Source organism: Strigops habroptila, chromosome 3 (assembly GCF_004027225.2).
Source record: "Strigops habroptila isolate Jane chromosome 3, bStrHab1.2.pri, whole genome shotgun sequence".
NCBI lineage: Eukaryota > Metazoa > Chordata > Aves > Psittaciformes > Psittacidae > Strigops > Strigops habroptila.
Genome location: NC_044279.2, coordinates 3,121,958 through 3,148,299, shown reverse-complemented (window position 1 = coordinate 3,148,299; position 26,342 = coordinate 3,121,958). Strand labels below are relative to the sequence as shown.

At 46.3% G+C, this 26,342-nt stretch overlaps 1 protein-coding gene across 3 annotated transcripts in view; it reads right to left on the bottom strand.

Moving 5' to 3' along the window:
• PLXNA4 (plexin A4) overlaps positions 1-26,342 on the bottom strand; it is a 475,791-nt gene that overhangs the window by 14,048 nt on the left and 435,401 nt on the right. For all 3 annotated transcript variants that reach the window (XM_030479279.1, XM_030479280.1, XM_030479281.1), the window contains exons 25-30: positions 24,684-24,843; positions 16,954-17,057; positions 13,767-13,866; positions 11,093-11,283; positions 7,187-7,356; positions 4,546-4,758 (exon numbers count right to left, since the gene is read on the bottom strand). In XM_030479279.1, the coding sequence (XP_030335139.1) occupies positions 4,546-4,758; positions 7,187-7,356; positions 11,093-11,283; positions 13,767-13,866; positions 16,954-17,057; positions 24,684-24,843 (938 nt within the window). The remainder of the gene's footprint in view (positions 1-4,545; positions 4,759-7,186; positions 7,357-11,092; positions 11,284-13,766; positions 13,867-16,953; positions 17,058-24,683; positions 24,844-26,342) is intronic.

Here is a 26,342-nt window from a genome sequence, read left to right as displayed (position 1 = left end):
GAGGAACAGTCTTCAGATAACACCAAAAGCTGCAGCAGAAAGGGAATAAGTTGCACTCACTGCCCCTGGGCATGCAATGAGATGGCATAGGCTTTAATTACAGCCAGGGAAATTTTGGCTGGCCATCAGGGAAAACACTCTGATGGAAAGGACAGGGAAGCGCAGGAATGGATTGCCTGAGGAGAGCAGAGGCTCCATTGTTGGAGGCCTTTAAGAAAGGGGTAGACAAGCATCTGTCAGGAAGACTTTAGACAGTGCTGATCCTGCCCTGAGGCAGGAGCTGGTCTGGTTGACCTCCTGAGGCCCCTTCCAGCACTGTTTTTTATTATCTCTACTGACAACACCCCCCTAGCTTGACCCTTGGTGTGCTGTATCTTGAGCTTTCTTTCTGACGGGGAAGGGAGACACAGAAAATCGCATGTTTTAAAGTAGAGCCAGGATTTGCACCTGCCATTTGATGCTCTCTTTTAAAGCCCTTGGAGTCATCCCAATGTTTCTGTTTGAAACCTCAATAGCGTATAATGTTAGGGTACATGCAGCTTGTAATCTTTATTGTACTAAACTAGTGCAGTTTGTCTTTCTTTCCAATGCTAGCTGCAAAGCGTCCAACAGATACCACAAGCACTGCACTGAAAGAGACCGTCTATTGACTACAGAGTCCTAAAACCACAGGCTGACAAGTTATGTAGGTTAGACCCCAAATGGGTACAGACTATCCATTTTGTGTACTCCAAATACACTCTCATAGCATTTTCTAACAGATTAAGACCTTGGAATCTAAAGAGACCTTGGAATCTAAAGACTAATGCCTTTCCTAGATTCTTCAGGAAAGAAAATAGATCATGGACCCAGGACCTGGATACCAACAGCTAGATCAGGTAGCATTTCTATGCAGGTTAACATCGTAACCTGCAGATGTTCTGATTCTGAATCCCACAGATCACATCACTTTAAACCTCTTTTAGTCCCAAACCTGGCGACCCTATTTTGAAAGGTCTTCATTGGAAGATTCTCAGGCTGTTAAGAATACTTGCAATGTCTCCGTTGACTTTCAGCTTTTCTTTGAGGGGCTATTTTTAATGCATAATAAGCAGCCAAAAGGAGACCAAGTCTCTGCAGGGTTGAGAAAAAAGCACCAGTTCCTCTCCTTGCAGCACTGCAGGTATTTTGGGCACCAGTGTGCAATGGAAAAACTCTTTGGCTTCTGCTTTTTGTGCTCTGCCCCTTTTCAGCCTCCCACATCCCTGACTCCATGCCAGGCTTTGGTAGGGAAACATGGTATTGATTGTGATGCAGGCAATTAAATGGTGTTAATGAAGTTCAAACAAGTGTTATCATAAGCTTGGCAGCATGGAGAGAAATGAAAGGTCAGCCACAGCCCTTTGTCATCTTTTCAGTGTGGTGTTGAATGCTAATGAGACAGTCCCAATTAGAACAGGCTCCCCTTTGTATTACTTGGGGATTGCATCAAATGCTCCCAAGTTCTCCAGATTTTTAGGCTCAAAGGGGACATTTGAAGTAAACTTGAAAAGATGCAGATCTGAGGCTGCTCTAATGTAAATTCAGCAAAGCCTATGGAGTTTTGCTAACAGAAGTCAGATGAGAATCTGGTCTACCGTTCCCATTCTTTTCCTCTTTTTTTCAATAGCCTCATATAATGGTAATTGAAAAGCCTTCACTTTGTTTTAGAACTATAGCCTGACTCTTCATGGCTTCAACAAAAGCCAAATAGACTGTCCCCATTTCCTGGGTTAATTCTCAGGCCTCATCTTCTGCCCCAGGAAATCCAAGTTGTGGCTACACTTCCATACTTTTTAACAGTGTGTTCTCATAGTGAAAGAGCCCTGGGGGTGTAATTTGAATGCTGAACCTGGTTTTGCACGGAAAGCAGGATTTCTCAGCAGGATTGTTTCAGCAGGCAGCCCACCTCTCCTTCCAATAGCGTTAAAAAGTAATGTTGAAATCAAACTCCCAGTTGACTACTATGTAGACGTAGACCATTGGTCAGGCCAGAATCTGCAGCCATTTCCTTTCCAATGTACATTCACAATCTAAAGAGCTGGAAAACCAATTTTTGAAGGCTTGAAGGAACGTACTTTCACCCATGCCTGCTTCTTATGCCAAAGTCATTCCCTGCTCTGAGTTTTGTAAGTTCTGAAGGCACATGCCACATTGACAAACCAGCAGTGGCAAAGGGGTGGCTTGGAGAATCCCAGCTCAGCTACCATCGCAACAAACCTGTTTGTTAGAAGTCAGGAGCCTGTCTTTACTCCAGAGTGCCTTCAAGTTGGATTACAATCTACCACTGCCTAATTGCCCTCTTAGAGTTTCTCCTTCATCAAAGAAGTTTATTTGATTTCAAGTTCTTCTGATTTACTCAACCACTTCTTAAACTCCCTGCCTGACAATCTTTTTATCTTATGATTCGCTCTTTGAAGAAGTCTAGTGGTCTTGAAGGATGTCATCTCCAGCTGATACTGACTACAGAAATAGCTCCAACCAGTACTGGAAGCCTTTGGATTTGGAATAACTCCCTCAAAGTAGAGTTTCAGGATGGAAAAAAGGAATTCATTAACTCTAGCTTGAATTGAATTTATATTTTATTCATCCTTGATATGTTTTTTCCTTTGATCTACCACAGCATCCAGGTGCCACCACCTTGAGTCAGTGGAACTGACACACAAAAACATAGGCAGGGCAGAAGCTCGAACCATATTCCAAAACCCGCAGCCTCCCCTTGGGCTTTGGTTCAAGTTTTCAGACATCAGTGCAGATAACAACCCAGCACATGCTGGGAACAGAAATCCGGTGCTGTTTACTCACAGCAGGAGGTATTATGTTCCTCGTGTGCAAATCCAGTTGTTTGGGAAAACTTCCAGGGAAATGCAGCACCTATTGCTGAAGATTACTGGACAAAGAGGATTTAGCTCTCAAAAGTCATAAAGTGAAAACAATACTGGAAAAAGCAAAATAGAAACTGCAGGCTTTTGTTCATCCAGAAAGAAACCATGTTCTCCACCACCATACCTCAGTTTGTCACCCAAATGTACCATCTCCAAAGATAAACATCAACAGCGTGCATATGCAAAACAAAGTATTTATCCACAGAAACTAACCACCCACTGCACACAAGGTTGCTAAAGCATCACTAGAGTATTACACCTTTGCAGTGCTCGTGCAAGCTTGATTTCTAAATGAATCTCAGACACCTCTTTCCCTCTATCCAGGTCAACCCAGCAATCAACCTCAAAACATACTGAGAAACTTGGACACAGTACCAGAAGTAGGTCATAATTAAGCAAGGTAGTAAGATCCTTACAGGTTGCCTAGAAACAACATTTTCAGAGGCGTTTAACCACCTCTAAAAATAATTGTCCAGACAAATCAGAGAGCAACGGGAACATCATTGTAAAAATGTCACCTCGTGCTGAGTAGGGGACAGAGCTATTTGATCAGCCATGTTCTCCTTTCACAAGGTAAGAGAAAATCATCCCCACCAAAAGAAATACAGTGGTTGACAGCACAGTGTGCCTACAGTAGCAGAGGTCTCATATAACCCGCATGACATGGCATCAATAGCCAGTGCCTATGAAGTCATCCAGACAAATCATTGCTTAAAACTGGATGGCATTGCACAGGAATGATCTGTAAGATAAACCTGTCTTGATATTTACAGAGTAGCAATCATTCTCCATCTGTGCAGTTCCCAAACCTGTCAATAACACCAAGTAAAGCATAGCATATTGGAAAACAAAGCACAGATCAACTTCTGCAAGGCTTGCTCCATCAGACAGGCTCCTGCTGAATGGAGTGCAAGATGTGCTACCTGCTTGTCCTGTGGGAAATCATAGACAAACTGAAGCCCGTATATGCTGCAGGAATAGTTGTTTTGGTTGTATTCCCTGTAGAGAAGCTTTGCCAGACACTGACCTTCAGTGCAATGGATTGAACAGAACATGGAGCTGTAGCTACAGGTCTTGCAGATGTGGATTAAACACTTGGAAAGACCTCTGACCTTTCAGAAAACACCTGCAGGGCTTCATGCACCAGGCTGTCAATCTTATGGCATCTCTTTCAAAGCACAGAAGAGCCTCCAAGGAGAGCTACTGGGCTCGGAATAAAGGGAGATAATTCTACGACCCTTGGGATCTAGACAGCATGAAGACTGTCACAAGGATGCTGAGAACAACAAACCACTTCTGGTCTGTGTGGAAAGACTTAGAAGTAAATGTATTTCACAGGGCTCAAAGACATCACCTCTCCTTCCTTCCTCCCTCTATCACTTCTCAACAGTTTCTCCTCAAGAGAAACAATGACAGCAAACACCTTCAGTTCACACCTCTAATTAAATTTCCATCTCTGCTGCAAGGGTCATGGGAATAAAAGGCTAACAACAAGTTTTCTACTTAGGCAATAATCAAAGAGAAAATGCCCAGAGGCAGCTACCAAAAGCAATACTGATGATGCCTCTTACCTCTATCCATGAAGCAGGGCCTCATTGTACCACTTGCTTATGGTATTCCTGTTTCTAGAGCTAAAACTCACCTTTCCACCCAGTTCTTGTAGCTGGGGATGTCCTTGGCGTAGAGCAGTTTGTTGGAGGGTGAGTCTTTGCCCAGCCGATGCTCTGAGGTTGAACAGGAGTCCATGAAAGTCTGAGCCACTACAGAGAGGCAAGCATCTGTGATGCTGTTCTTGTGGATGTCAAAGACGAACTGTGGGTTCTTGATCATGTTCACCCAGAACCGTAATGGCAGGCTGTGAGAGAGGTGGGAGAGGTGAGTCAGTCGGTGCATGGTTCATAGGCTTTGTTATGTGAGGTTGCAATGGTGAATAGTGGATGGGAATCAAAGATCATGGTGTGGAATTCAGGATTCTGGGATAAGCTCTTACAGACAATAAATTCCTCTCCTATAGCACTCTAAGGATGGCAATGGAGTCACCTTGGAGTGGCTTTTGTCCTTGTTATCCTTAGAAATCAGACTTTGGCGGTCTTAAAGTCAATGCCGTCTTACTTAAGTTACACATAAATTAATGGGACCGTAGCTGAGGTAATGAAAATTACTCCTAGCTTCTCTGCAGTAGGTTGTAATGTAAAGATGCACTTGTTGGCTGCTTCATCAAACATGGCATCTGCAAAACTTAGGGTGAACTTCTCCCATTGGGAGGCTTGGCTTTTAGTCATCATAGCAACCCCATGGGAAAACAGGTAATAGAGCTCCCAGGCTGAGATCAGGAGTGTTAATGGCATGCACTGTGTGCTGTGGACATCATGTGCTATCACGGTCCACAGCTCAAGGCCAAGCCCAGATATGATCCCAGCACACTGGGAATGAAGCAGTCACTATATGATAGGGAAAACCCTGTTGCCTCAAGGGAAAAAAGGAACTGGGAAAGAAGTGCTGCAACCTTTGAAATGAAAATGTATAATCTGCCCTAACCAAGGAAATGTTACTCCAATTGCAATCCAAAGCCTTATTTTCCCCTTTTTCTCAAAAGAGTAGTTCATTTGTACGAAATGCCCTGAGGTATCTACCTCCAGCCTTTGCCTCAAGCCTTTTTGTCAGGGCAAATGCGTTCATATGATCATGGCCTAGGAGATGTGTCACTGATCGGAGTGAAACTCTTGTCTGTCTGACAAGTAGATTGTTAACTCTACCTTCAGTGTTGTTAAGTCTACCTTCAGTGTCTGCACTTTCCCAGGAGGATGTTATTCATCAGCTTAACAAATCCACCTGATGTTCAGGCCAAGCTCCCCAGTTCCTCCATCCCTGGCAGTGATCAAGGCCAGGCTGGATGGAGTCTTGGGTGACATGGTTTAGTATGTGGTGTCCCTGGGGGGGTTGGAACTAGATGATCTTAAGGTCCCTTCCAACCCAAACCATTCTATGATTCTGTGATTCTATGATCTGTTGGGGCACGAGGCAAATGAATGAACCAAGCAGAACTTCTGCAGGTGTTTGGATGGCAAACACAGCAGTGAGGTCGAGCACAGAGTGCATGTATGAGCGTATGAGTGCAGGGGGGCTGAGAGAGATGATGTCCCTAGCTGGGAATAATGAAGCTCATGATGTGACTTTGAGTTAATTTAATCTGATTGAACAGATTTCTTCATACTGCCCCTTTTCCCTCATACACACACACTCTGCTTCCTCCCCCCCCCCCTTAAATAAACCTCCTGCTCATTTAGTCTGAGTGGCTGCAATCAGCCTTAGATTAGTGCCGCAGATAATGTTAATAATATGCTAATGTTTCATTAGTTGAAAGCCTCTTTGGTGCATGGGGTTTCTTTTTTTATGTCACTGCGCTGGGATGATCTGCCGTCAGCATGGCTGGTAAAAGGAAAAAATGCATGAGCTGGGAGCCCCATGGCTCCCCTCTGCTGTTTCTTTTATAGTCCCTGTATTTGCACAGGAGAAGGGGAGGGAGTGATTCCCTAAGGGGCTCTTTCCAACAGGGAGACTCAGCGGAGAGAAGCTGCAGAGATCTTTTCTCACCATCGATCCTGGCTTTTCCCTGCTGTCCCATTGCATGTATGAAGGGAGGCTGCTGCCTGGCAGCTAGAGCAGGGGGCTGATGTCAGACTTTGTCACTTGCTCATATCCAGCTCCAGAGCCTTTAAGTGCTTAGTACCATTTGAGATGCTCTCCTGGCTTCCAGCTGCCAGCCCAGGAGGGTACAAGTCTCTTGTGGATGCTCCACATCCCCTGTGGCTGTCTGGGATACCTTAATATACCTCAGATGGCACTAGATGCCTATTTGCAGGCAAACATTTGAGCTCAAGACTCCTGACTACAACAGTAGGGATTCAAACACCCAGTCTAGATGAAGACAGTGGTGCTGAGTCCTCTCCCATGCTTCCCTAGATATTCTTATGGGTCTGGGCACTGCAGCAGTTAAACACTTCACCATTTTTCTCCATGAGGTCCCTCAAAATACCGCCATTCCCATGTAATCTAGGCCAAACTGGGACCTGTTTAGCCAAAGCATTCCATCCTTGAGAGCATCCTTTAGATTCTGGGATCTTCTGATTTCCCCATCAGCTTGGGAAGACTAAGCCTGGTGATCTGAACCCTATACCAGCCTCCTGAGCTCCCTCAACAGCCATATACCCAAACCACATGTCCCTCTGCTCTCCTTCCAGCCCAGAATCTGGTGCTGGGCTATGCTGGGATGTCTCACTCACCAATTGCTCTTCCAGGTGTGCCGCACGTGAGGGTCATGGATGTTGTGCTTGTCAGCCTGCTCATCCAGGAAGTCGAACATGTATTTGATAGCCAGGGGGAGAGCGCTGCCACGATGAGCGGTGCTGAAGATGGTCTCAAAGAGGTCATCTACAAACTTCTGGAGGGTGCCCTGTTAGGAGAAGGAAGGGAAAAAGAATGTGAGATACCAAGCGGGAAGAGGATGTTAAATTCTGGTATCCCACTGAAAACAGAGTATGTCTGTGGATCAGGCCCAGAAAGGGCGATTGAAAAGTGGGAGCCATCTATTAACTGTTATATGTGGCATGAGCTGGAAATTTCAATACAGATGTCTTTAAGCAGGCACATGCATCTTCACAATATCTGCTACTTCTGGTTAGCAGCCAGATGTAGTAGTTCAAGTTGCTACCTGTCCTCTCTGCTAGTAGCACTCCCTGCCAGAGAGGGTGGCTGAGCTGTGGTGGATACCTTGTGCTATCTCAGGTCTATGGTGATGGAGAGGTCTTTGTTTCCTCTCCTCTGCACCCCATCTTCAACTGCTTTAGTGCATGCATAAGACAAAATCCGGCCACTTTATATACTGGCTTTCTTCCAGGGCTAATTCTGAAGCTGGGAATAGAAGTCAGATGTCTGTAGAGCAGAAGGTGTCATTGAGACAAATGGGACAAGAGTACCTGGAGAGAGATGGCTGGTTTATATGTGAGTAGTACAATAAATAACACAAGCTTCATCTTATTCCCCAAGAAGCCTCCTCATTTTTTAATACCCATTGGACTGAGGTAAACCATAGAAGCAATGAATGAATGTGTCAGGTTCTGCTCTGCAGACGTCAGTAATGTCCATTGCAGAGACTGCAGAGGTCTTATGCTCCTCTGGAAGAAGAATCCCAGGTCCTATGCTTGGAGGACCACCTGAACAAGCGGGTGAGGAGTGCTGACCTTTAGCAAGAAGCTGGAATACCAGAGGCTAACCAGGCTTGGAGAAGGGGGCAGTTTAGGGTCTGTGTTAACCACATGAGCTGCAGTCTTGGTCTGGAGGGGGGGGCAACCAGGCTAGGCACACTTTCCCTGCTGAATGGGGAACTCTAGCCCATGTTTGAACCTCTGCTCCACCACCAGTGCTTCATAGGCCTTTACATGTGAGCAAACCATAAAATAACTGCTAAAATACCCAAAATTCAACCAAATCTCCAGCAAACAATAGGCAAAATTTCATGTTCTGAAAAATAAAACCTTTCCCTTTCTCTGCAGACCCAGGAAAAAGAATTCTCCTTACAAGAAACAAAGCACCAGGTTCCACCACAGTGGCTCGAGTTTACACAGCACTAACAAATACTGCATTAGAAAGCTGGTTTCTCTTGCTGATTCCCCATTTGATTTGTTCTTTGGGAAACAACCAGAGGTACCTTTTGCTGGTGTGAACTCCTGCAGGGTGAATAAAGCCCTGCAGCACATGTCTGATGCAGAAAGGGCCCCCCGAGGGGAAACCTTGTTGGTCTGACATGGAAGAGCTGCCCTTAGGTTCAGTTTCTGGAGGGAATTCATTCTCTACATGCTCACCCACACAAACACAAAGAAAACCTCTGAGGCTTTTAGGCAAGAGACTCTGGGTCTCCGAGGTCAGGGATTTACCGGAATAAAAATCATTGTCAGTTTAACTAAGTATTCCCTGGGATTGCATTGCCAGCAATTGCTCTCTTCCCTCTTTCCCTCCATCAAACGGTCATGATGAGACAAGAAAATTGCTCAGCCCAAGAGGGGATACAATAAACCCTCAGCCTTTCCGCTGTTTCTGTTGTTGTGCCAGTTTCACAGCTGCTTTCCTGCCATCTCCACAAAAACATCTCAACCAAAACCCCCCAGGTGTTGAGTTTGTGATCCGGAAAGCAAAAACGATTCAGTGGTGGGGTAGGGGCCATATCCCCAGACAGTGTAAATCAGCATGGTCCAGTGCTTGCTGTTTTCCACCAGCTGGGGCCTGAGCCCTGGGGAGCATCATTTGCTTTTACGTTGTGTGATCCATAAAAGCAGCTTGATGCCAGGGAGCTGGGCATGTACCAGGGGCTAAAGACAAAGGCACTTTATCTCCAAATCCCATTGCAACGAAGACAGACTGAGGGAGGCTGAGGGAGAGTCAGACCTCAGAGGCAAAATGAGTTGAGGAATAAATGTGCAGGTAAAACTGTATGGTAGGACTTAAGCATGTGATAGAGATGGGTAAACCAAGATTGAGTTTGCATGAGGACATGAAATTGGGTTTGTGCCCTGACAAAAAATGGTGATAGTCAAAACGTGAGAAAAGGGAGAAGATTGGGCTGTTCGATCACTGCTTGGTTTAACCCTGTTCAGAACGGGGTGAGATAACACTACCATCAGGCACACCTGAGCCACAGCTGCCCTGCAGTTTTCACTTCTGGGATGCATTGAGATAACTCTCATGTTAGAGAGATTCGGGCACAGAGATGTTCTGTGCTGTAAGAGGACATCAGAACTGCATAGGGAGCCTGTCTCTGATTATGCTGTCTTCCTCCCCCGTTGCCCTAGTCCCTGCTGGGGTGCAAAGGAAGATTGTTGCAACCTCTTCACTAATGCAGACTTCTCCAAGAAGACCACTACTCACAAGGTGGAATCATAGAATCCCAGACTGGTTTGGGTTGGAAGAGACCTTAAATCTCATCCAGTTCCAACCCCTGCCACGGGCAGGGACACCTTCCACTAGAGCAGGTTGCTCCAAGCCCCTGTGTCCAACCTGGCCTTGAACACTGCCAGGGATGGGGCAGCCACAGCTTCTCTGGGCACCCTGTGCCAGTGCCTCAGCACCCTCAGCACCCTCACAGGGAAGAACTTCTAATACCTAATCTAAAAGAGCAAATAAATGTAAATTCAGCCAACCACTTTTGCCTACACTCTCACAGAGCCTTTAGAGGTGAGTCGGGTGGAGGATAGTCATGGTCAGAGATCAAAGAAGGCGAAAGGGCCTGAGATCTTTTGTTGATCACAAAGCAAGCCAGTTGCAGCAAGAACTGGCCATCGCCTTGGTAGGGAAGGGACAGTGTGGTGCTGAGTGACGGCAAGTTATTTTTGTGCAGGCAGTTGCACCCACGTAGAAGGCTGTTTTCCAGCATTTTGGAGAATATGGATTGAGCAGATGGGATCTTACCAACTTCCCAATGCAGTCTTTGCCCTCTCTGTAGAGACTTGCCATGGGCCAGCTCTGATGAGTGAGATGTGTCTGGAGATACAGTTCAGGATGAACCTGCTCTGCCCCCACCAGACTTAAGCTGTATTTTCTCTTTGGAGACCCTGGGCTTACTGTGTTGCAGTGGGGATGATCATTTGGCTCTGCTTTCTCCCCTTGGAGCTGGCCATCTATTAGTTACATCATGGTCAATTTAACACCCTGCCAAGTCATTAGCACAAGGATCTTTATCAGACCAGGGAAAAGGTGGAGAAGAAGGACTTGTACCATAAAACTCAGGGGTTTGTAGCATAGGAGCCCATTTCAGTCTGTGGGGTGTGACACATACTTGGAATCTGATCTGAGCACGTTTACTCCTTGGGTCTTCATTTGCTCAGTTTTGGTACAAACTACAAGTCAGTATAACCAAAACCCCAGCACCTACCCCTGTGCTGACTTTCTCCACCAGTCTCATGTCCCTGGCTTCTTTACTCCTCACTGCTCTCCAATATCCCTTTTGTGACTCTCCTTTCTAAAACCAAGCTCCTTACATACTTGAACCACTCCTCTTGCTCTATTTTCCTTCTGCTCTTCTCTCTTTATCTCCCTTTGGCATCCTTTGAGCAGTCTCTCACTTCCTGTAGGCAAGAGTTTCCACTGCAGCCTTTAAACAAACATTTCCCACCCTCTTCCCTGCCCTCACCATTTACCTTGGTGGCAAGTAGCCTCGTCAGGTAGATCTCAGAAACCATCTTGCTGCCCCGGTCACCCTCTTTTTGGTCACCATGTTCATGGTTCTTCACCAAGTGCCACATCTTGACTCCACTCTCAAGGTCAGGGGTGATCATGGGTGTGCGGGAACGGAGGCTGTCCGGGCTGCCTGTGTACCGGATCATGTTTTCTGCAGGGAGAAATGCACATGTCTCAGCCCTAGTAGCATTAGTATTGGGATTAAGAGGTTTCACTAAGGAAATATGCTGATGACATGCCACCTAGTAGAAGTTTTTCGTCAGACAAGCAAGAAGAGGACCTTTTCCGGCTAGGTTTGGTAGGAGACGCCTCTCCCATTCAGTATATGAAGTGGATGCTAACACAGATTCTGGTGTGGGGCTGAGGCAATCACAGCCAGTGAGTGATTTGGAGACCTGAACTAGCATCTCACCCTGGGGAGATGTTAGTTCAGGTCTTCTAAGTGGGAAGGCTGTGCTAGTACTGCAATGCCCCTGCTCTCACAAGCTCTGCATTTCCATATTAGTATTAAATACATTTCCATCCACCAATTCATAACATTAGGCAACACAGGTGTATCTCCTAGTAGAATTACAATGTGAGATGAGAAGCCCCCAAGCATCTATATGGGCCAGATCTTATCATCAAATCATTATCTTATGACTGAGTGATTTGCTCAGCAAAGACAAGGGATGTCAGCCAAGCCAGATGGGATATCAGTGTCTATTCTATTAAATTAAACAAGGCTCAAACACTGACTTTCAGTTGCCCATGCTCTTTACCTCTCATCACATTCCCTGGCAAAGCTTTGACCTGGGACAACCAGCATTGTCAATGTCAAACACTGCCCAGGGCTGGCTCAAGGGATAGTACCAGCTACTCATGGTAAACAGTATGGCTAGATACCACTTGTTTTACCAAGTGTTTTACCAATGGTATACATACCACTTGTTTTTTCTGAGTGTTTTACCAATGGTATGGACATTACCTATACCATGTTACGCTGATTGGCATTATGGCCAGAAAACAGGCCATGGCCTTTCTGCATAGTAATATTGATGTAGCTTATGTGACCTTTCATGTAGCTGCCATACCCAGACTTAGGAAGACCTGCCTCCCGTCCCTCCTTTGGCATCAGAGTAATCCGTAACTCCTACATAACCATAAATCCACATCTATTCTCTTTGCTCCCTGCTCCAAAATCTTCTTTTGACAGAAAGAAAACCAGAATCTCAGGTGGACCCACACAGCTTTCCTCTCCAAGGAGACCTTTAGCCTCCAAATTTTACCTCCCTTTGCCTCTGAGTGATGGCATGGAGCATTCCCCTCTCCCTGACCTTCCAGCAATGCTGCAGGTAGAGTCTTTTCCAACCATAATTAACAGAAGAGTGTTGCACCTTCCTGTAGCAAGATCTGAATCAGCTTCATTAATGCGTTACCAATCTCTCCATACTAATTATCAGATGGTATATCCTTTTTCTCTCTGGATCCTGTTTTCTTAATTGCAATTAACAATCACTTCTGACCCACTGCATCTTCTCCTCCCCCTGCACTCTTCCCCACTCCCTCCTCCTGAAGAATCAAATGGCAGAAGAATTAAGGAAATCCGAGAGAAATTAACCCCCCTCAAGTCTTCCTTTTCTAAGGTCACCGTGTCTTTTAGTAATTGCAACAACATGGCAAAGAGGATGAATATTAATAAGGTCTGCTGGATTACTTATGTCCTTGGAGCAAGAGGAAGGGGGGTCCTCTGGACATTGAGTAGCCACGCTTTCCCTCAAGCTAAAGGGAGTAAGAAGGATTGAAGATGCATTCTTAAATTTAAAGGTAATAACAAACTGATATGACAGCTCCATGCAGGTTGGAGGGTGGTTTTGCAGAACGGTGGTTGCACATTAGAGATGTTTTACTTTGCCATCTGGTATCACCATGTGAGACATGTCCTGGGCTGGAATTCTAGCACAGGGGAGAATGGTGTGTGATGGTGTGGGTGAGAGTCAGGAGGTCTCTGTTTATCTTTACTGAGGAATTTCTACCTGTTCGTAATTTCACAGCTGCTTCATTCTCATTTATCTCATAGGTAAAAGTGGGAACAACAATCCAGTGCCCTGATATATAGTGCTGTAAGACCTCACTAAGCCATTTTTATTATTATTCCAGGTGGGATTCCCTTGGGACACACAATACCCACACTGAGATATAACTGTAGAAAGGCTATGCTCTACGTAGATTGTGGTTGCTCATCTGTGCCATGGATTCATCTTCACAACAGGCCATGCTCCAAGGACTTTACTCACTAGAACAACTGAGCCCATAGCACACTATGTTTCTCCCTTGCCCCTGTCTGTGCAAAGACTAAAAGTGAGATTCAGTGATCTAAAATGTAGGCAGAAAATTACATAGGCTCCTCGTTTCATTACTGAGGGAGAAGAAGTATTTCCCAAGAGCAATCCAACCACTTGGACCAGCAGCTTGGATCAGATGCCAAGGTTTTAAATGGCAAAATCCTCTCCTCCTGCCACCCTAAAGAAATCTTATCAACTAGTCATCTGCCTATCATTCTCTCTGCTGGTGTTCAGTGTCTTGTAACCACCATGACATTTGGGATCTCTTCTCCAGTGCCCTTTCAATCCATACCAGCACACAAATCCTTACCATACTTGCTGGCTGACGTCCGGGAGACTGTGGAGTTGTTGACTGCATTGTAGGCAGTGACTTGCTTGGAGACCAAAGCTACCACAGATCCATCTGGCACCTGTAAAGAAATAGAGACTTTGACAACAAGCTTCTGAAAACTGGCTGAGGAGCATGCTGAAGACAGCAGGAATTCAAACAGCAGGAACTGACCATTAAACCAGTGCCACCATAGGCAGGACAGTAACTTTGGCCCAAAGCTTTAAATGCTTTCTTCAGTGGGTTTACTAACAAAAAAGGGACAAAATCTCCTGTTACACCACTAGAAGCCTTTACTTGGGCAATAGGACACATGATGACAAAGCAGACTCTGCTCCATTCAGGTCCTGATTTAAAGCCCGGTGATGACACGGTGAGTTTTTGCATTAACCTCAGTAAAGCTGACATCAGGCTCTTCACAAGGAAGCTCTTATGCAGAACAGGAGCATGAGAAGAATAAAATCATCTGAGCTGTTTCAAACACCAAGGATGGGCTGTCCCATAAGGATGATAAAACTGATGTGTAATTCTCTATTCCTTCCACCTCGGTTGCATGCGATATCTAGGTGCCTAGCTCAGAAATGCATATCTACATTTCCCACTTTGACTGATCATGTTAACCTCTCCATGCACAGTGACAAATGCACTGCTGAACTGAAGTGACTAACAGAGCTTCCTTCTCTTTACTGTATCAGAGGGTCTCAGACAGCACAATGTGTCACCATGGAGGCAGAGCCCATGGGCCAGAAACCCCCTCAATGGAGATGGGGCAAGGCCAGTGCTGGGGCCCACACCAGCCACTCACCCCTGCCATCTGTTCTCCTGTCTTATAAGGGAGGGCTCCCCTCAGCCTTCAAGGACTCCATGTCCTCCTGTCCTTTAAAGTGAAACACCATCAGGCTGAGGTGGACCCTTCACCCTCCTATCCTATATGGGACATTCCCTCCCTCTGGCTGTACGGGACCCCCTCCTATGATCAGGTATTGGAACAGGCTGATGAGGAATGGCTGAGGGACCTGGGAGGGTTTAGTCTGGAGAAGAGAAGGCTCAGGAGGGACCTTCTCACTCTCTACAACTGCCTGACAGGAGGATGGAGCCAGGAGGGGGCTGGTCTCTGTTCCCAAGGAACAAGGGATGGGACAAGAGGAAATGGCCTCAAGCTGCACCAGGGCAGGTTTAGATGGAGCTGAGGAACAATTCCTTCCCCAAAGGGTGCTCAGGCACTGGAACAGGCTGCCCAGGGCAGTGGTGGAATCACTGTCCCTGCAAGTGTTCACACATCGTGTAGCCGAGGCCCTCAGTGCCATGGGTTAGTGGTGGCCTTGGCAGTGCTGGGGAATGGTTGGACTTGATCTTAAAGGTCTTTTCCAACCTGGTTGATTCTATGATTCTATGTCATGGGACAGTGTTTGAACAGACAACCAAGCCTCCTAAAACCAGCCAGACTTTCCATTTCTACAGCTAGGCAATTCATGTGGGTCCTGTATGAGAAATGTTAACAAGACAGTGGCTCAGAGGAGTCATATCAGGAATATCTGTGATAAATAAGACATCATAAAAAGGAGATGGGTGAAAAAAAACCCCTGTGCTAACAACATTGAACTCTTGTCTGTGTAATAATAATAATTAGCACTTGCAAAGAATTTTTCATCTTCAAAGCACTGCAGAGGCTAATTAAATAGCCCCTCAGCAATCAGGGAAGGCAGTTATTGCCTCTTTGTAGTTTGAACCCCACACTACAGATGGGGAAACTGAGGCAAGGGGAATATCAGTGTCTGTCCCAACATGCTTCATATCTGCCCTTAGGACAGCCAGGAAAAGCAATATAGAGCTCAATACCCTGGCAGCTGAGGACCTGTTTGTCCCAGCTCATCCATATAGCTGGGAGCTTGTTGCCTGAAGCAAACAACTGGAAAAAGCACGGAAGGGAAAGAAAATCATGCCTGGTTTGTTGGTGAAATAAAGTAGAAAGAATCCCCGTCCCCCCTGGAAAAGAGTGTTTAGAGTCAGCCAGCAATGCTGCAGTCTATCTAAAGTGATAAGTTTTGTTCCTTTTTCAGGTCAGCCCTTAAAGGGAAAATTAATCTTGTTATGGACCATGGATTGCTGAGGTGTGATTGAGGAAATGACAGAATTGTCAGCATCAGATTAAAATGAATGAGGTGCCTTTTTCTTGTTCTGTTTTTTTGTCAAGAAAAGGAGGAACAGGGGGAGCTTTTGACCAAAACCCCATTTTTCATTAGATCTACCATTAGTGTAAGATATTTTTGGACATCTTTAGCCCTCTTTTATGGTTCTCAAGGGACTCTTCATCAGGGACTGTAGTGATAGGGCAAGGGGTAACAAGTTCAAACTTAAACCCGGGGAAGTTCAGGTTAGATATAAGGCAGAATTTCTTTACTGTGAGGGTGGTGAGGCACTGGAACAGGTTGCCCAAAGAAGCTGTGGCTGCCCCATCCCTGGCAGTGTTCAAGGTCAGGCTGGACAGAGTCTTGAGTGACATGGTTTAGTGTGTGGCGTCCCTGCCCATGGCAGGGGGCTTGGAACTAGATGATCTTAACTAGATGATCTTTCCAACCCCAACTATTCTATGATTCTATGATTCTATGCAGAGGTGAAGGGAAGCCCTGTCCTAAGTCAGGTCACATAGACCAGGACAAGGATTGAAAACAAGAGTTCCTAGGTCAGTGACAACTCCACTGCATGATGGTCTCCACTCCTGCTGCTCTCCTTCTCTTCCTTCCAGACACTAAGCTTCCTTCCCTTCCATTTTAATCTCTCCCATCCTTCTGAACTCTGCTGGCACTACATGGCCTTTAATGCACTGTAAAAATGGGGTGGAAGGGCTTGTGTTCTGCTTGTCTATATGGGAAATGTTAACTTGTGTTGTCCACATGACCACATCTCCTCTTTGCATCCTGCACTCACCAGGGGTGCCCCTCATTTGAGACAGAGGGTTTATTCTTCCCTTGGCTTCATCTCTAATGTTGTGCAGGGTAGTTACTACAAGATCGGTGGAACAGGATGGATGTACTCAACACAGGGGCTCTACCCAGTTATTGCCTACTCAACCACTGTTTATCTCTGCATCTTAGAGAATAACACTTTGCCCTTCTCCTTTCTATTTTCTTAGACAATCTGCATTCCACCCATCCTTCCCCACAGTTACCTGGTAGTGTGCCAGCGTGTTGAGTCTCTTCCAGTCATTCTCTATCTTGGTTGTGATGTCTTCATCCTGAAGGATCATCCTTGCCCCGCTTGCTTGCCGCCACTCTGTAAGGAGAACAAGGAGATTGAACTCTGTGCAGAGCCTCTGAGATAGGGGATGGAGCCCTGATCATCCTTGCGCCCATGTAGACACATGTGCAGGCTGCATCCATGCAGCAGCATGTCAGTCATTGCCTTTACACTCTGTCAGATGCCTCCAACCACATACAGCATATGAATGTCCAGAGCCCTGTTTCCAGAGGGGAAAAAAAAGGCAGATGAACCATTAAAAGTTCAGGAAGATGGTTCAGGAAAGTATGCAAAATTATAACTATCCTGAATTTTCCAGACTTGTTGCTTTACCCTTGATAAAATGATATTACAATCACAAAACAACTTTTGCACAGGAAACACCCACCCCTTTAAAAAGTGGCACCATGCAGAGATCAGAACATAGAGCAGTTGCCTACAGACATGAGATGTATAAGGCTAAGGCACAGAGGCAGGCAGTGGTGAGCTCTGTATAGATAAATGAAGCAATGACCAGAGAGCTGTTGGTCCATTGGCAAGGCTGAACAGCGTACGGCCTGGTGCTTCAGCACCGTAATTATCCACAGTGCTTCAGTCTTAGCTTACTCCCTGGCTCTGTTCTTGCTCCAACAAGGCTATTTCCAAGACCGGCCTGTCCTTGTGTATGTTAGCCATCACCATGGGACAGGAGGAAATGAATGTCACTTGTGTCAAGGATAGAAGTTCATCCCTGGTCCTCTTTCCTTTATCAGCATAGACACAGCCTTTATCAAAACCGGAGATATGTACAACTGTCAAGACCTACCCATAGAGAGTGCTCCCCTGGGCAGAGCAGTGTCTTGTTCAGCACAACACCAGATTGTACTGGGCTCCGTTCACCTCCATTAGTACTCCTATAACACTCTTGCTACTCAAACCCAAAAGTGATGGAGAGCAGGAAGCCCTTAGCTTTGGGTGCAGTAGAGGCACAATGGGGAGAAGAGCCAGACACAGAAACAACACCGTGCTCCATGGAGCATCTAATCTCCACCAGCCTTCAGCAAAATGCCTGTGAGGGCAGAAGAGTTCCAGAACCACATTCAGTTCTCTGGTCTCTACTTTGAAATGATGAATGTTTCTCTCCTTCTGCAGCTCTGGAGCACCCCATCACTTCCCAGCGTACCACCTTTTGCCCAAATCTTGAAGGGTGCTCCATGTGGAGGAGGGCCACAGCTTCCACCACAGAGGACTCACAGAGGACTCACAGAGTTGCCTATAGGCAAGGAACACACAAACATGGCCAAAAGGAGAGAAATGTCATATCACCTGGTGACACCAGAGAAAGCTGTGACTTAACCATAGATAATATGGACCATTCAAAGCTATCCTTTGGTTGTCATGTCTGAGCCACAGTGATCCAGCCACATACACTTTAGGCAGAGCCAAAGCAGCAAGTCTGTTCATTTATAGGAGTTAATTAAAATGAACTCTTGGATATGGAGACATCACCTGCCTCCATACTCAAGCTTATTTCTCCTCATATAAAAATGCAAGGACCGTTGCAAATTTCTTTTGGTTTCAGCAGTTTTCTTATCACATAATTAAAATGCATTGGGAAAGCCACCCTTGCCTTTATAATTCATTTAAATTAGCAGGAGGAGATCAGCTGCTGTTTATTGCTGGATGTTACTTTGGCTGGAAATACTAACAGAGTAAGCAAAGGTTATGTTGGCTAAGCACTGATCCTGAACTGCCCCTCCTTTACTCTGGCTCCTCACATCCTCATCCTTGTGATGTCTGAGGATGATGCTCTCTGTTCGTTCCCACCTGGACCAGATCCCTGGAAGGTAACTGATCCCAGATATTGCTTGGAAAAGCACAAAATGATGAAGTTTGGGCTGGGTTGGGCAACACTGATCTTACAAAGTACCCCACAGAGTGCCAAAGCCAGTTCTGTGGTCACAGAGTGTGTCTCTTATGTGCCTTCCTCATAGTTTCTTGGGGACGGTGCCTCTTTGACCTCTCTCTTTCAGATCTCTTCATGTTCCTATCGTCCTCCTTTCTCCTGACTCATCTTTGGGGAGAAACACACACACTCACATAGTGTTTTGGGATGGATGCGCAGGTTCTTAGTGCTGCATTTGGCTCTGATATGAAGGGTAGACACAGCTTTCCTCATTCTGTGCTTTATTTGTTCTATTCAAGGGCTGGACAAGAGCAGCAGAAGCTTTCTCTCTTCTCCAAGAGAGCAGGGGACATCATGGGATATCCCCTACAGCCCTTCGTGCTTCTGCACAGACACAGGGGATTGCCAAGCCCTTCCTATAGAAGGGGACCACATAAGGAAGAAGAAGGGTTGGTCTGACTCCACACAAGACCCACTCTTAAGCAAGGAGGAAAACACCCTGCAGGGCAGTTTCCCAGCATCTGGCTTCAGTTTGCCTTGGTCAAATACAAATCACTTCATCATGCATCTGAGCAATGACAGGGAAAGGACTCCCAGCTGTGGTCCCCCTACTCTCCCTACTCTCACAGGAGCACTGCATGCTCCCCTGCTCCATGAGGGCCAGCAGAGGTGGTCACACACGCATCTGCGTGGAAATGGGAGCAAGGGAATGGGAAAGGAGGGTGGGAAGGAGGAAAAGGTGACCTTGCCGTCCATATTCACTGCACTAAGTGAGAGCTCTTAGCTTTGTCCTCACTGGCAGCACCCTGTCCCCTCTCCCATCAGATCTACGCGTTCCTGTGCGAGCCGGCACAAAGGGAAGACATTCTCCAATCCAATTTGTTACACTTCCACCTTACGGAGAAGAGGGGGAGGGAGGTAAGAAATCCCATTATCTTTATCAAGCCTTCCAATCAGGAGCAGCAGTAAATGCAAACTCAGGAGACAGCTGCTGTGAAGCCTTTATATTTCATTCAGCAGATAGTGTATCTTTTTATTGCAAGCAGGAATTACTTCTCTCTTCTTTTTTTTCTTCTTCTTTTCTTTTTTAATGTTTTTTTTTAAGAAACAACCTTTCTGTTCAACTTGACTGGTAAAAGGGAAATTCCAGGGGCCTTTGACAAATAGGTGTTTCTTTGAGCTGTAGCGCAGCTATGGAATGACTCTAGGGGAGATGGGGAGACGTCTTTCTGCACCTCAAATCCTATAGAAAATGTTACACCTACCTTATGATGTCTCTCTGATCCAGGTTACCCTGAAGATGCCCATTTAACAAGGGAGAAAAGAGTAGTAGAGAGAACATTTTTCAGGGGCAATTGGAATACCCAGGTGGATGGAAGACCTGCGAGCTCACTCCTAGTGCCTTCATTCGAGCTAGTTATCATCAGCTACACCATCCTTTACAGGCACTCTAGGTCTTGATGCATACAATCCATTTCAGTCAATTGTTCATAGCGTATCCTCTGCTTCCCACTCTTTTCCTAAGTACCTCAAGTCTCCCATAAAGGGCTGTGAAATGGTTTGTGGGTGACTGTGCGTAGCAATGGTATGTGGAACAAACACATGTGGCTTACTCAAGTGCGATGCCTATTTCATGATCAGTTGTGTACACGAAGGATTAGTCGAAAGAGCTGGGGGATGCTTTTAGTCTTATGAGTAATTTTCACTTCCCAATAATTCCAAAGTGTGAAACAGATTGGCACAGGAAGCAGGAGAAAAAACCCTTTGTAAGCTACGTGCACCAGTACAACCAGGTGGGTAGGAAAAAATAATGGGTAAATGTCTAGTACGTGATGAGCTCTGGTCACCCCCCTGCAGTCCTGTGTCCAGCTCTGGGGCATCAACCCAAGAGAGATGTGGAGCTGTTGGGGCAAGTCCAGAGGAGGCCATGAATTTCTGCGAGGGCTGGAGAGATCTGGGCTGGTTCAGCCTGGAGAAGAGAAGATTCCTTAAGGAGAGACCTCAGAGCAGCTCCCAGTGCCTAAAGGGACTACAAGAAACATGGAGAGGAGCTTTGGAAAATGGCCTGTAGGAACAGGACAAGGGGAATGGCTTTAATCTGCCAGAGGGGAGATTGAGATGAGCTCTTAGGCAGAAGTTCTTCCCTGTGAGGGTGCTGAGGCACTGGCACAGGGTGCCCAGAGAAGCTGTGGCTGCCCCATCCCTGGCAGTGTTCAAGGCCAGGTTGGACACAGGGGCTTGGAGCAACCTGCTCTAGTGGAAGGTGTCCCTGCCCGTGGCAGGGGGTTGGAACTCGGTGAGCTTTAAGGTCCTTTCCAACACAAACCATTCTGTGATTCTATGATTCTAGGGAGAGAGGAGGAACTCAGCTCTGCTTCCAGGGTGGAGAAAGGTTGGGGGAAAAATGCTTCTATCAGAACATGTAGATGGAAAGTCCCTGGGAAATATTTCGTGCTGTATATATGTAAGTTCTCTTCCTCACCATATGTATACTAGAGGTGGACCTAGTTTAAGTGGCTTCTAAATGTTGAACCCCACATCCTAGTACTGTACTGTTGATAAGGCATTGAAAGCTTGCCTGACACAGTCCACAATGCGCCTGAGACAGCATCCTGGAGTGCAAGACAGACAACTTAGTAGCTCCCATCACCTCAGCAGTCCCTTTCAAAAAGCACCCAAAATATGGAGAAGATTAAATTCATCAGTATGATGCCAAATTCCTGGTCTGTGATCCTCACAACCTAATGCTTTCCCAAACATGGGGCATTTTATTTATGGCGAGGGCTTTGTAAAATAATAATAACAGAAATAGCCACTGTAGAAAGAAGCCTTCACCCAGAGCGCTGCAGTTTGGGGTTTGGACTAAAACATAACCTCAGGGTGTCCAAAATAAGTGCTTTCATCTGACAACCCACTTCATGAGTTGTCTGGGTAACTGCCAAACATTATGACATTGGCGACACATACAAGTCACTCTGCCTGCAGCTACCCTGCGTTTAACAACTCAGAGCAACTCATTAGCTTGTTTGCTTTCTTCCATAGGAGCAATCTGGCCTCTGTATGGACAGAAAGCCCAGCAAATTGTAATGATAACAGAAAATGGTGTTGCTGTTTAGAAAACCATCCATTTCAAGGCTAGACTAGAGTCATCTGCTCTGACCTACTGTTAAGCGTGGACCGGTGGGGCTTATCTAGCTGCCTTTTCAGTTAGAATCATAGAATAACTAGGGTTGGAAAGGACCTTAAGTTCTGAGCATTCAGCCTGGGGCAGGTTGATTCTGAGAGCTCAGTCCTGCTTCCTAATGGCTAGCAATGCTTTCTGCTCTCCCCTTGCTGCCTTCACTGTCACTGGAGGATGACAGGTCCCAACAAACATCTTTTCCTGCAAAAAGGCTGGGCTGAAGCTGTGGCTGGATGTGGGAATCCTCTTGTTCCTGTTTCACCCATGCTCCTCACACCTTGTTAGCTGCTGTGCTAAAGGAGACTGCATCTATATTGCTGCTGTCAAGAATCTTCTACTAAATGAGGGGTCTTTTTGTGTTTGGTTTGGTTTGGTTTGGCTGGGTTTTTTTCCACACCAATTGCATCATCAGTGCTAATGGCCAAACAGCTGCTCATAGTCTCCTGTCAGTGTGGATAAGTCTGTCCTCTAAGGAGTGCAGACTCTCATACATACTCTCTGGAACTTGCTGGTCCTCAGCACCACTCAAAGGTCAATGTTTCTTAAAACAGCAACAGTCCTGGATGCAAAATTGTGAGGCTCCAGCTGGGACCCTGCGAGCACACACTTCTGTATCTGTCAGTTGTCAGAGCTACAGTAGAAACTGTGGACTCCAATTTATCCCTGGTCTTTGCAACATGCAGGTAAAATTCGTGCCTCTCATTATCATAGAATCATAGAATCCCAGACTGGTTTGTGTTGGAAGGGACCTTAAAGCTCATCCAGTTCCAACCCCCTGCCATGGGCAGGGACACCTTTCACTAGAGCACGTTGCTCCAAGCCCCTGTGTCCAACCTGGCCTTGAACACTGCCAGGGATAGGGCAGCCACAGCTTCTCTGGGCACCCTGTGCCAGCGCCTCAGCACCCTCGCAGGGAAGAACTTCTGCCTAAGAGCTCATCTCAATCTCCCCTCTTGCAGGTTAAAGCCATTCCCCTTGTCCTGTCCCTACAGGCCCTTGCCCAAAGCCCATCTCCTTATTAAGGAGGTTTTGGATGTATCACTCACCCCCACAGCAGAACAAACTACTTTCCACCCACACCCAGTCTGAGATCCAAATGTAATGGGCTCTGTGGCCACCATCCAGCACCAGATAGGTCAAGAGATCTGGCTGTAAACCCCACTCCTCCATCTACCACGCACTGGCACCGTGCTCTATCTATCTGCCCTGAAGCTCACTCACCATTCCCCTGCTGACTGACTCACAGCAGCTCTGGTATCATCCTGCGTCCTTTCTTAATGATGTATATGATCTGTTCTTTACTGCTGCTGGTTTTGGCAGCTTGTTTCATTATTCTACATTGATGACTTTCATGAGCAGGAATCTTGCTGCAATTTCTGTCAGGAATCCCCTCCTCCCCTACACATACGCACGCACATATAGACACTTAACTTTAATCCCTGACCTCTCATTCCTGCCTCCGTTATTGCTGTGAATTGTTTCTTGGCGTCAGTCCATTCCTTCTCCTTTTGATACCTCCTCTAGTTTGCTGGGGTTTATAGACTCCATCATTTTCCGCTCAAGTCTCTTTCAGTGAAGCTCACTGAGGGCAAATTCTGGCAGATACACCCACAATGCAGCCCCCAGCTCCCTACCAGACACTTCAGCAATGCCCTGAGCAAGTTTTCTATATTCTTTCACGGTAGCCTCTGGGTGTAGTACCACATCTGCCTCTGGACCCCAGCTTCAGATATCTCATTGCTCCCAGCATTCTTGATACAGAATATGGGCAGAAATGGATTTTTGGCCTCAGAAGCACCCCTGCACTGGGCTGTACAGCTCCCAGTGTGCCCCAGAGCTCATCAGCACAACTGCTAAGAAATGTGAAGGAAGCTGGTACTGCTTTTTTCCACCCTCCAAGAAAAGCAATGCACGAAGGAGCAAACCACTGAGAAATAAAGCAAGCATGAATTCATTACCAGAAAGACTAATCTTTCTTTAAGACATCCTAGTCCTCTGCAGAAAGCAAACCTCAGAGCAGCAGCTTCCAGCCCTGCTGTTGGTGGGAGAGGGAAGCAGTCAGGGTGAGATGGATGCAGCCCACTGAACGGAGGATGCTCCATAGCCTTTCTTGTGCCTGCACAGCAAGTAATTAATACTGCTTGGGCTGTGACTATCTCAGCAAGAAGATATATATAATCCAAACCCTCCCTATTCAGAGAAGAGCTAGGAATAAATCTCTGCAGCCTGAACATTGCTAACAACATCACCCTGGGTATTTGGTACTCTTTTTCCAGGGGTCTTTGGCAGGACAGCAAGAACAGCCCCAGTCATGCCTTTTCCGTACCCTTATCCAAGCTGAAGTCTGTGGGCAGAAAAGCAGGATGGCCCTCAAAGCTAAGGATTTCATAAGCCAGGAGCACGTACATCAACTTAATCAGTCTCTTCTGCTCTCTCACCATTGATGCTATGCCTTGCACAAGTACCAAGGATACACTCGATCTGGAAAGATGGTACCTTGCCCCAGCAAAGAGTGTCTGGATTGAGTCTGGCTGTCTCCCACCTCCCCTCTCCCCCCTGCCTGGGGGCAATGAGGGCCCATTGTGCACCCACATACCCAAGTCCATGTCAGCAGCTTTGGGCCGATGGGAGCAGGGCACGTTCTTGAAGATAGCATCGAGGATTTTCTCCTTGACCTGTGTGATGGTGTCACAGTTCAGGATCTTCACCGGGATCTCGGGGCTGTTCACATTGTCAGGGTTCACGCAGCTCAGGACCTGAGAAAGAGACAATGAATGAGACCCATTTCACAGTAACACGGGTACCCTGAGGCTGCCCTTCTTGCTGGTTTCTGTGTCGTAAGATCTAGAGGGATCCATGGTGCAATAAAGGGAAAAGTGTGTACCAGAAGTGTTCTCTCTTTCAAAAGAGCACTGAGATCTGGTTTTACGCAGGAGGATTCCATGCATCTGTGCCTGTGCTGCTCTCAACCTCTTACCACTGCCTAAGGTAACTCAACATTTGGCTCTCAGCTGAGTGTGATGGGCTTCCAGATATCGCAGCCAGTGAATTAAGGCTGATGCGAAGGTTGTTCTGAGCTTGTGTCTAACGCAGCTTATCTCTGTGAGGTGAAACTGCTCTACGTGTGGGAACAGCCCCTTAGATGTGAGTTTCATCCCCTCGGTATCTTCAATATACTTAATAACAGGAAGCCCATGAGTACCAGCTTAGGTTCTGCAGAAATGGCATTAATCTATGTGGTACTAGACAATGGTTATTCACATACTCTTTTCATAGAAACCATTAAAAATGCAATGATGCCTGACCCTGGATGGAGCTGAAATGATATCCAAAGGGCTCTCCAGAGTTTTCCTTGGCCTCTGACCCATTCCATGCTCCCTACAGAGCTCGCAAGGAGACTTAATTCAGTAGTGGCGTCCTCACTTTGCCACCTCACCTCACCTCACCATTTGACAATACAGGTAAAAGGGCTCTTCAACTTCTCAGACCTAAGTTCATCCATCTTCTGCACAGCTATGGATTGACTCAGACCCTTCTCAGAAGAAAGTTATTTGTTGAAAATCACAGAGTCCTAGAATCATAGAATGGTTTGGGTTGGAAAGGATCTTAAGATCATCAGGTTCCAACCCCCTGCTATGGGCAGGGACACCTTCCACTAGAGCACGTTGCTCCAAGCCCCTGTGTGCAACCTGGCCTTGAACACTGCCAGGGATGGGGCAGCCACAGCTTCTCTGGGCACCCTGTGCCAGCGCCTCAGCACCCTCACAGTAAAGAACTTCTTCCTTATATCCAATCTGAATAAGCTGGTACCTGTTACCCCTTGTCCTATCACTACAGTCCCTGATGAAGATGCAAGGCCTCTTAAAAAACAAAACACAGATAACTTCTACTTTCACATATAGAACAAGAAAATTGACCCAATTTATGAGGTCTTTCATTTCTCAAAAGGAGAATGTAATTTTCTCCAAAGTCTGTGTCCAAGAGCAAATGCAAAGCATATGGGGTGGTGAGGGAGGAATACCTTAAATGCATATATGCAGAACTCAACAGCAAATCTGCCTGCTAACTCTTGGCCATGTCTATGTTGAGCATTCCACTCTCTTCTGGTTACAGGAGTGTGAAGTCTATAAACTTTTATAAACTTAGCACACCTTTGCACTTGGAAGGAGTTTTCAGTGATGCTCCGGGTTATATACAGTCATTAAATGCTCCTGTGCCACTTTTACTAGTGCAGACGTGTTAGTTTTGGTGTCTT